Raw genomic sequence first — 11,662 nt, forward strand, 5'->3', positions numbered from 1 at the left:
GGGCTTGGGGCTCCCCACCCTGCTACCCTCCCCCTGGGGGCCTCCGCAGCCCAGCGAGTGAGACCCAGTGTGGGAGGTTGGCAACAGGGAGCAAAACTCCATGCTGTTGCCACCCCCACTACTGCCAGGTGGGCAGAGAGTCCCTCACCATGACAGTGCAGCGATTGTGGGGTCCCGGCAGCGGCACCAAGCCTACCTGCCGCACTCTGCCCTTCTGAGCCAGGTCCTGCCCACTGGGCCATGGAGGCTCCTGGGGGAAGGGCAGTATGATGGGGAGTCCTGAGCCCTGCAGCAGACAGTCCACATCCTTCTCTGCCCCATGCACAAATCTGGGGATGGGGGTCACATGCCCTCCCATGTCCCTCCATGTGTCTCCTCTGGCACAGAACCCCTCCTCAGGAGTACACACAGCAACAGGGAGGCAGCCTCTCCACCACCTCTGGAAAAGCCACCCATGGCTTCTTCCTGCTCCCTCAGCCAGTCCTGCAGCTGCACAGTTCCACCCTGGTCATGGACACCCCTAGTTCCAGCTACCAACCCTGCCCCACTTTCTCCCTCACCATGGCCCATCTCAGTTTGCCTCTCCGACCCCCATGCATTCCCTATGCCTGTGCCGCCTATGCTTCCTTCCCCCCATAGACTTATCTGCAGGCAGCTGGGGAAGCTGCTGTCCTCCATTGTGTGGCTGTGTTGCTGGCCATGTGCATGTATATACATGCACACATGCATGTGGCACCCCTTGAGTCCTGTTCCCCCCAACCCCAAGAAGCCCCTTGTGGGCTGGAACTCTGCCAGCCTGCAAAGGGAAACCTCTGTTTCCTACACTTATCTCCTCTAAAGGGAAACATCTGTGTTTTTCTGTGGCAAATGGAAAACCAAGATCCCTGGTCTTCAGGAGCATCAACCTGGAGTTTCCAAACATCCTGGTGCCATAGACCTTGACTAACCAGCTGGTGGTGGTGTGTGAACTGTCCCTGGTGGCCTCTGATACCCTGAGCATGTCTACATATGCACTTTAATGTGCATTAGCCTATTTTAATGCACATTAAAGCATCACACAAAATCTGTGTGATTTCACTAATGCACATTAAAATATGCTAATGTGATTTTTCTAGTACTTCATAATGCAGGTACTAAATTTAATGCACATTACCAAAAACCCATTAATGAATGTGTAGACATGACCCCTGTACCATAATGCAGAAGAAATCCTTATGGTTGATGTACTGTGGTGGGCAGGGCACAAGATAAGAATGGGAGTGCCATTGATGACCCCTATGCTGTTTGGAAAGCCTATGTGGGCAAATCCAGCAATGACTTCCTAGGGGTTGGTGAGGCAGATGAGCTGTGTTGCCCTCTGGATGGTGTGGCTCATCTTTTGCATATCCATTCCCACTGTGGACATGTCCATGTACTGGAGTCTGATCAGCTTCCAGATGCTGATGGCTACTGTTGCACTTAAAAAACATTTTTAAACCTAGTGCTTTAAGAATTGGCACAACACTAGGTTGATTAAAGCAAACCTGTTTGCTATTAATAACTACCAACAAGCTATAAAACTAAATGACAGAAGAAGGACTTTTTCCCAATATAAAATGAGCTAGTAGTCCTTGTATTATCTTAGTTGCAAGAGATTTTTACCCAAGCAGGAAGGAAGTAGTTTGTCAGCTTTCACAGAGAGTGGGTCTTCCACTCGCATGCTAAGTGGTGCAGGATGGCTTCTTGATTTTCTCTGGACTGCACATCTTGCTGGCAATTCTGTCTTGTTTTTTATACTGTTTTAATTGTAGGGCTTCAAAGCATTTTTCCTTGATGGTTGGTCAACTAATGTCTGAACAAAACAGGGAGGAAAAGGGTGACCATTACATTACAGTTGTTAAATTGCCTGGCTACTGTTTTTTTGGATTTGTCCAGGTGTAAAGACTTGTGTTTCTTGTAGTTAAATGTGATGGGGCCTGAGTGGTCAAACAAGATGCTTAGAGGCGTTGGTTACTGGACCTGTCTTTGGGTATTTGCTTATCAATGGGGCAAATTTGCAATAGCTTGTGGACAGTCTATTTACAAAACTTCAGACATACATTGAATGATTGAGACATTTGTAACACCTTAGACATTGGATGCCTGTTTTGAGAAATGTGAGGATGTGTTTAGCAAGGTGCATTTGTCACATACATGCTCATAGGGCATTTTTTACAGGTTTTGCTTGAAATGTGTATTAAGTCTTTTGTCTTCATTAGTTGCTAGTTCAGTTGAAATGTATACGTGGTTTCTTTGAGTACTTTAGTTACACTGGCTCAGCTTTTTTCTCTGGCTCTTTTAGTTTGGATATGCACATATGATGAGTGTTTCAGGTCTCTGCCAACAATTTTCATTTTAAATGAACCATCACTCTTATTACTTTATAGCATGGGTCTGATATTGGGTGCCTGCACCACCTCTGGAAGGAGTCTATTCCAGTTCTTGGTGGCTCGGACAATAAAGAAATTTTTCCTTATGTCCAGGCTAGAAAGGTCTTGGATGAGTTTATGACCGTTGGTCCTTGTTTTTCCTTGGGGTACTCTGGTAAACAGGCATTCCCCCAGATCCTGATGTACAGGCCTATTTTCTTCCCCTCTGATCATGCGCATGGCTGTCCTTTGGACTCTCTCAAATGACTCGACATCCTTCTTGAATTGCGGAGCCCAGAACTGGATGCAGTACTCCAACTGTGGCCTCACCAAGGCCAAGAACAGTGGGAGGATGACATTCTGAGATTTACTTGAGAAGCATCTATGAATGCAAGCCAGAGTATTGTTTGCTTTGCCAGCTGCAACATCGCATTGGTGGCTTATGTTCATCTTGTGGTCAATCATGACCCCCAGGTCTCTTTCAGCCGTGGTGCTACCAAGTGTAGCACTGCTGAGCCTATAAGCATGGTGCGGGTTTTTTCTCACAAGGTGGAGTCCCTTTCATTTATCTATATTGAAAGGCATGAGGTTTGTATCCGCCCACTTACTAAATTTATCTGGGTCAGCCTGGATCACTAGCCGGTGTGGAATGCTACGCCCCAAAGTTTAGTGTCATCGGTGAACTTAACCAGTGCACTTCTGATACCAATGTCCACATCATTGATAAAGATGTTAAAAAGAACCAGTTGAAGGACAAAGCCTTGGGGGATACCACTGGTCACGGAGTGCCATGATGGTTCGCTACCATCGACCACTACTCTCTGGGTCCGACCTCGGAGCCAATTACCCAGCTATTGGACTGTGGTGAAGCCAAGGCCACAGTTGGCCAATTTTTCCATGAGGAGGTCATGAGACACCAGATCAAAGGCTTTTTTAAAGTCCAGGTATATGACATCAATCTCTTCTCCCTTGTCCAGGTGATATGTCACCTGGTCATAGAAGGAGAATGAGATTGGTCAGGCGAGACCTACCCGTGACAAACCCGTGCTGGCTATCCCTTAGGTTGTTGCCTTCAGCCAACTTATCCAGAAGGGTCTCCTTGATAATTTTCTCTAAAAACTTACCGGGAATTGAGGTCAAGCTGATTGGCCTGTAATTCCCAGGATCAACTTTCCACCCTTTCTTGAAGATGGGTACCACATTGGCCTTCTTCCAGTCTTCAGGTACTTCACCTGAGCACCACGAATTTTCAAATATTTTTGCCAATGGCTTGGCTATGACACCTGCCAACTCCTTGAGTACTCTAGGGTGTAATCTGTCTGTAATCCAAGTCCCAGCCACACCTCTTTCAGGATTCAACAAAACAAGTCTTTTATTTGTAATCTTCTTGCAACACAAAAGTTTGGACTTTTGCAGCCATTTTGAAGTGCCCCTGATGGAAAAAGGACTGTATGGTTGCACAGTGCTGAAAAACTCCAAATTTAAAGCACTTCAAATTACAGCAGAGTTTGTAAATGCTTTAAATGAATGCTTGCCCATATCCTTGATCTGACTGATATAAATAAAAGATTCAATATGTAGAAATGCAAAAGCTTTTAAATTATTAAATAAATCTGTTAAAAACAGAACACTGTGCATGAGAACGTGTGTCATTTTTTCTGAATGGCCTACCAGAATGACCATACTTAGGCAAAATGGTCAATGCAGGCTTTCTGCCGAAGGGCCATATACCATACCAATTTTACCAAAACAATGCACAAAATTGCAAATAATTTGTTTCACATTCAAATAAATTAAGTTTGGGCTTTATTATGTATAGCTTAATTTTACGAGAGCAGGATTAGAGATAAACTTATAGCACTCTGGTTTTGTAGACAAATGTTTGTATAATGTTAGAGAAAACAAGTAGTCTGTGTATGTGGGCACATTGTATATGTTGTATATAATAAATTAGCAATTATTATGTTTAAAAGAGTACTCTGGTACAAAGTATTAAAAATACTTAAGGAGAAACTTAAGAAGAAATTTTAAGATTGAATGCTTCTTTTCTTTTCTTATGGTGACCAAAATCTTCAAGTGGTTGAAAATCTCTTAAATCTTAACTACTTTCCTGGGAATTAGAAGCTCATTTATAAGCATTTCTCATAGAATGCTTCTACTGCTAATAAGGTAAAATGCAAAATTTAAACATTCCTTCATCAATTTACATCTAAAATTATTACTTTACATTAACTGGAAACATTTCAGCTGCACTTATTTATGGAAATAAAAAATGGCATAATGAACTTACCATTACCGTCTACATTATACATTTTCTGCGTGTAGCAATGTATCTTTAAGTAAGCACAGCTATAGGTAGTAAGCATACATAGGTAAAAATAAATGTTACAAATATTTTTTATATAGATTGTTTCAGTTCTTTTATAGTATTAGCACTGAACTTTCCGGTTTTTGTTCTACAACAAAATCTTTACATAAGAACAAACTTGTAACTATATTAAGATCTTAAACACTTCCTCCCTAAAATTCTAACTAGAAGGTAGTTTAACACTACAAGATTTTTGGCCATTATTATTTTTCCAGCACTACAGTTTTTAAGCAATCTATCATGTATTTCTTGAATATGACACAAATAGTAGACAATCTAATTTATTTTGTTTTTAAATCCATGGAGTCAGACTAGATATGGCAAATTACGTATATTGGCCATAATCTGTTCTTGCAATTTTCAGCAGATTTGCATAGGTGTAACTGAGAGTACAAATAGGTCTACACTATTTAAACAGAAATACTATCAAGAGAATTTTAAGAGACCCTAATCTAATTACTGTTTTTTGCGTGTGTGTATGCATGTGTTAACAGGATAAACTAAACAAATCAAACAGCTTTTAGGTGACATACTTCATCAAATACCACTTTTGGCACATTATTTGCATTAATTGTGGCTACAGTGCCAAGATACATTTTTAACTAGGAATTAACTTCATTGGAGCATGTGATAGTGAATAAATAATGTCATTACAGATGTAAAAATAAATTTTGCATAAAAAATATGGTGTTTATTTGATCTTCTGTGGTTTCAGCACAACACTGGAATAGGATCTTATGCAGGAAAATGCATAAGGTGAAATGTCCCTTGTATTGATGTAATTGTTTTCAAGATGAAGATGTTCCAAACATGAATCTCCATCCTCTTCTTCCTCATTACTGTCATCAACAATATCATCACCAATGTTAGATCTACAGATGCGTTCTGAAGGGACTGTCCTGGGCAATCAGATGAAAAATACTGGCTTAATTATTAAAGATTACTAGCAAGTTATTTGTTAATCAGTTCATTTTAGAGATGCTGATTACCATGTTGTTTAAAACATTTGGATTTGATCAGCAATATAACTTTCATTAGCTTTACAATAGCAACAATTATAATTATTATAATAATGTCATATTAATATTAACCACTACTTATTATTCATGTACAATATAACAATGGTAAAAAAGACATTTTTTTTATTAAGCTCATTTAAAAATGAATTTACATCTCTAATTACTTTTTGTAACACAGTTGAATGTTTTTCTTTGCACTATCATCTTAATTTAATATATTTACTTTAGAAATCAGTTTGGATGAACTGCATTCGTAACATGGATAACACACATGGTCCATCACTCAGCTACTTTGCAGATCTCAGGGCAACACAAAGTAGCTGGAAACATGTGCTACATGGACATTTACAAATTCCCCACATAAAGGTGCCATAAAGTTGATATAACTACTTCTAGCCGACCAGTTTAGTCTTCGCTTTGCACTAGGATCAAAAAAGGGGAAAGGTGACTTAGAATCAACTTTTCCTGCACTCTTGTTTGCTGTGCCAACCTGAGTGTAGCCTTAGCTGGGGTCTGACCTCAGGTCTATGATAAACTGAGTTCTTGAAGAACACTGGGAGTAAGCAAGGTTGTGTTGTAGCTTTTTTAAAAACAATGTAAGGAGTCTTAGGCCATGTTTTTCTTTCTTAAATGAGTTGGACTCTTATACAAAATATTGTTATAGAGAATTCAAAACTCATTCCCATGCTCAGTATTTAAAATCTGTTGCTCATGAAAGAGAGCTTATATTTTAAAACATAGTAAATCCTTTATTAAATCCCTTTTAATATTATCTTATTTTAATATTTAAAAAGTCAAGTTTGAAAATACCGTATTTTGTTGTTGTTCAGCCTCAGAAAGCGTAATGCTTTCATTTCTGCAATTCCAAATGGTATAGACTTTAATTCATTGTGATCCAAAAATAACTCTCTCAAAGAGTGATATGCTCCAAAGAAGGACACTGGATCAATTCCATCATTGTTAAGTTTGTTAAAGGAAAGGTAAAGGTATTCCAGCCCTGGCTTCATATGACCAAACACATATCCTGGAATTCTCTCTATCTGGTTTCCAATGAGTACCAGGTGCAATAAAGATTTTGGCAGATAGGAGGGAACATGATATAACTTATTGTAAGAAAGGTCAATAGACTCCAAGTTCCTGCATTAAAGGAGATAAAAAGAGATGTAAAAATGATACAGTATGCTGCAAAGTTAATGTTGCATTCAGTGCAGAATAACATTATTGGTGCCAAAAACTAGTTGATTAATTATTTGGAAGTGAATTTTTTTCTGGGTGCTTTGTTTATGTTAAAAGAGAATTAATTTTAGGGAATATGGTTAGAAATTGTTAGTCTAAAAATAACAATCCAAATGGTAAATAAAAGTCATAATTAGGCAAGAACTACACTTGTGTATTGGTGTTGTGGGGAAATATGCCATAAAATAAGTAGAAAGCTAGAAAACTCAAAGAACTAATTCCTACTCAATAGTCTTGTCTACAGGAGATACATTAATACAAATTAGCCTAATTTAATGCACATTACAAGTGTGTGTCTCTGCATGCACACCTTTAATTTGGCACAGTTAGGCCAATCGTGGTGCTTAAATTTGATACTTGCAAATGCAGGTATCAAATTTAGGCACGATTAGTTAAAGTGCATTAATGCACATGTAGACATAACCCGTCACTAACTTTAGTGCTGGGTCTCCCCAGCCACTGGGGACACATGGCAGACCCCTTTAGTGCCAAGTCCTTGCATGTGTAGACACCTGCCAAAAATTGTTTAATGCGCATTAGCTTAATGCACATTAAATTTAGTCGCACTTAAATGCCCATGTAGACATGCCCAATAAGAAACTTAGATCTACAACAGTGAGTTACACCAGAAAATGTCAATATTTTCAGTGTACAATTAACTGCCATCTACTCCTTTTCCATAGACGATTTTGCATTTGGTGCTGTTGTTCTTTAGCAAGGCAACACTTAAATAGGGACTGAAGGATCAGACCTATATTTGGGACTAGTCTCATGTGCTAAATTTTAAATCATTGCCCCATTGACACTGATTTGAAGTTTACCTGACTTCAGCTGAAATTTCATTAGATTTGTTGTAGGATCCATCCTATATGCACAGAGAGGTAGTGGTATATTTTTAAAAACAAGTAATACCATCCAGTTGCTGATATATATCTGCCAGGTATTTTCATGTCTCCTTCAATTTCTTCATATTGAGAAGACATGAAGCCTGCTTATGTTTACTGCTTTTCTTTGAAGGCAAGAGAGGATTGTACGTAGACAGCTAATAAAGAATTCATCTTCAGGTGGAATATATTTGCTAAGGATGAGGGGAGCATGTGACAATACTGAAAATGTTTGTGATGTAAGATTGTTCTCTAGACAAATGCTCCAAAATCCTGTGGAATTTCCACTGGATCTTGTGTGGCCCTTCCAGTTAAGAAGCCATAGCTGTTCCCTCTGTAACCTCTCAAACAACTTCCCACAGCAGGAAGGTTATGCTTTATTACCATTAATCCCATGTTTTGAAACTCATAGAAAATGGAAAATGTCTTTTCCTTCAAATACGAGAATAATGATGTACGCCTTACTGGTTTTTTAATCATGTAATTATAATTATATTTTTATAATTCTCTTACCTAGGATACTGGTATAGGTGTTGACCATAACAACCTACATGTATTTAACAATTGGAAACTGGGCCAGTAAAATATGCATGTAGGGGCTATATATACTTTAAAGTTAATGTTCATACAGCATAATCTAATTAATCAGAATGCAACTGATTAGTGTTCATTTTAGATTGTGAATAAAAATAGTTTTTAGCTTTAAGATTAAAATTAATTGCAATGAATGCAGTTGACCCATAATATCAAAATTACTTTAAAAATGATTTTGTATACTGCTAAATTTTTAATCAAGGCTATCTGCCTAATATAATGGCTTCTATGATATAACTGACTTCTTGAAACAAAAGTAATGCAGTTGCTTTAAGTTATCTAAAATGAATCAGAACTTCAGATATCATTCTTCATGGGAAGTTTTGGCCAAATGGAAGAGGAGGGTGGGCATCAGTCCACAACTGTGAGCTGGATACGTTTCTTGCTCAAAGGGAGACTAGATTGGTCAGGGATTGGTTTTAAGATGCATTCTGTTTAACATTTTTATTAGTGACGTTGATACTGGAGTTACATGTGACTTCATGAAATTTGCAGCTAACACTAAACTGGGGGCATTGCCTACATAGAAGAGAACCAGATTATTATACAAAAAACTTAAAGTTTTGGACTATAAAATTAGAAAGGGCTTGAAGTTTAGCAGAATAAAGTGAGAAGTCATGTGCTTAGAAATTAACAAAGATTTTGGCTATAAAATGAGAGCACATAAATTGGAAACAACTAAAAGAAAAAGAGACTTTGTTATATCGATTAGTCATAGGATGCCCATGACTTATGATATAACTTTTGAAAAAAGGTAATACTATTCTAAGTTGTGTTCACTGAAATACATTCAGTAGAGGTAAGTACCATTACCCAAATCATTGGTAAGACCTCACTTAGAATGCTATCTGTGGTCTGGGCACCAGTGCTCAAAAAAGGCTTACAGAGGTGGTTAAGAAAATGGAGACCTAAACTTCTGAAAGAAGATTAAAGGGGGTTGGCTTGTCTATATTAGCAAGACTGAGATTGATAGAAGATGTATTTGCTTTTACAAATACATTAGTGGCGTGAATATTTGCAAGGGAGAAGAGGATTTTAGGATACAATAACACTCGTAAGAACAAATGACTACAAACTGGTTGTGTACAAATTTAGACAGAAATTGTCTGATCCTCTGATAAAAATTCCAGTCAGAGGTGTGAACTTTTGGAATGCTCTTCTGAGCAAAGTAGTGGGAGCAAAGTACCGCACATGTTTATGGAAGGGTTGGCATAGGGAGCTTTGGTATGTGTTCAGTAAGTGAAGTAAAGTATTTGCTGTCCCCTTGTTCGAGTGTAGGGGTAATTCGTTTGTTGTGTAGTAGGTGCCTGATAATATCTTATTTTTCTGTCTTTTGCTGATCACTTACAGTGACCAGGAAGACAAATGGTTTCCCCCCTCCTTAATGCTTTTCTTGGTGTTATGGCAAGTGGATTCCTATAGTTAAGGTTGTATGCTCTAATTAGGGTGTCCTGGTGTCCTTGCCAGTACATGAAAAATTCATAGGTTCCTTGATCTTCTAATTAGAAATCAAACTGATAACCAAATTTGGAGTCAGGAAGGTCATATGGGCAAGGAATGTGAGGGTTTTGCTTTCTTTGATGGCAATGCTCTTCCTAGGATCCTCTGAGCATCCATTAACCAATTATTTCTGTCATTGCAATGGCAGGACATTAGCAGGGCCTTTCTCTCGTTTTCTCTTACTTGTGTCATGGTATAGAATAATCCTGGTGTTTCTAGATTTGTACCTTGTAGTTGTCTGTTACTGGCTATTTTTAGGAATAGTTGAGTAAACTGTTGCCTGCAAATACAAGGGACTCAATTTGGTAGCCAAGGAGGCCCTTCCAGTTCTGTGTTCCTTTATTACATTTGTAGAGAAAACTGATCATTAAGTAGTATAATAATTATATCATGCTGTTTGTAGACTTCTAAAATGGAACTTTGATTTTTTAAAAAAATTAATTACAGTGCAAATATTCCTTTTTTGTGTTGCTATGTGTACTAATAGTTCTAGGAAACAAAACAAGTACATCTTGGACTGTGAGTACTTACTCTTGATTAATCCAAGCCAAAGGTGCTATTCTGTCTTCTTCCAATTTGTTATGCTTTAGCACAATGAGGTTTATATTTCTGGTACGGTTAAAGCAAATTTCAGAAATCTCTTCAATTTGATTATTTTCCAGATGTAATTCCTACAAGTATGTTTGAAAAGGAAAGTTTATAAAAATATTAGGATTTGTTTCCTGTTGTCAAAACGAAAGGCTACTTTTAATATAAATGATACCTCATAATAAAATAACCAACTTCGACATAACAAAATAATTGTCTGAGTCTCTGTATAATGAGCCGCACACTTCAGAGAGAGAGGACTCCTGGGATGGCATCCAGCTCACAAGAAAAGTTAAGTCCCTGTTTGCAGCCAGGGTGGCCGATCTTCTGGACAGGACTTATAAACTAAGATTGCTGGGGGATGGGAATACACAAATTCAAACATCCAGGGAACAACATACAAGTAAGCCCTGTAAATAGAGACACTGGGATAGCCACTCTTGAGGGAGCAGAGGGAATAGTTCTCCATCAGCGGGACAGGAAGGCAAGGGCCTTAGCAGGAGGACTCAGGTGCCTATATACTAACGCCAGGAGCATGGGGAACAAGCAGGAGGATCTAGCCCTCCTACTCTCCAGTGTGCATTATGATCTGGTAGGGATTACAGAGACCTGGTGGGACTCCTCACATGACTGGAGTGTACCTATAGAGGCTACACCCTGCATAGAAGGGACCGGGTGGGGAAGAAAGGTGGAGGTGTTGCTCTCTATGTAAAAGAGCAGTACACCTCCTTGGAGGCTGACATCAGCTCCAAAAATGGACAGCTTGAAACCCTCTGGGTCAAGCTGGGCGGGGGGGTGGGCACAGCGAGAGAGACCTAAGTGTAGGTGTATATTACAGACCACCAAACCAGGGGGAGGAACTCAATCTGGAGTTCATTCAAGAATTGACTGAGGCTGCACATGCACATGACATGGTCGTCATGGGTGATTTTAATTATCCAGATATCTCCTTGGAGGAGCACTCAGCCAAGATGGATCAGTTACAGTCCTTCCTGACCTGTGTCAAGGAGCTCTTCCTGACTCAGGAGGTGCATGGGCCAACCAGAGGTGACGCTCTGCTAGACTTGGTCCTGGCCAAAGGAGATG

The 11,662-nt window shown here is 39.2% G+C and overlaps 2 protein-coding genes across 5 annotated transcripts in view; one reads left to right on the forward strand and one right to left on the reverse strand.

The window, feature by feature from the left end:
* Window positions 1-11,662, forward strand: part of CENPP (centromere protein P) — a 484,341-nt gene that overhangs the window by 348,639 nt on the left and 124,040 nt on the right. The window lies entirely within an intron of this gene.
* Window positions 3,734-11,662, reverse strand: part of ECM2 (extracellular matrix protein 2) — a 43,499-nt gene continuing 35,570 nt past the window's right edge. The window contains exons 8-10 of one of the 2 annotated variants that reach the window (XM_019505115.1): window positions 10,520-10,659; window positions 6,585-6,911; window positions 3,734-5,654 (exon numbers count right to left, since the gene is read on the reverse strand). In XM_019505115.1, the coding sequence (XP_019360660.1) occupies window positions 5,447-5,654; window positions 6,585-6,911; window positions 10,520-10,659 (675 nt within the window). In that variant the 3' untranslated portion in view covers window positions 3,734-5,446. The remainder of the gene's footprint in view (window positions 5,655-6,584; window positions 6,912-10,519; window positions 10,660-11,662) is intronic. The other variant, XM_019505116.1, reaches the window with a different exon arrangement.

The sequence above is a fragment of the Gavialis gangeticus genome, unplaced genomic scaffold (assembly GCF_001723915.1).
Source record: "Gavialis gangeticus isolate Ggan-Ray unplaced genomic scaffold, GavGan_comp1, whole genome shotgun sequence".
NCBI classification, from domain to species: domain Eukaryota; kingdom Metazoa; phylum Chordata; order Crocodylia; family Gavialidae; genus Gavialis; species Gavialis gangeticus.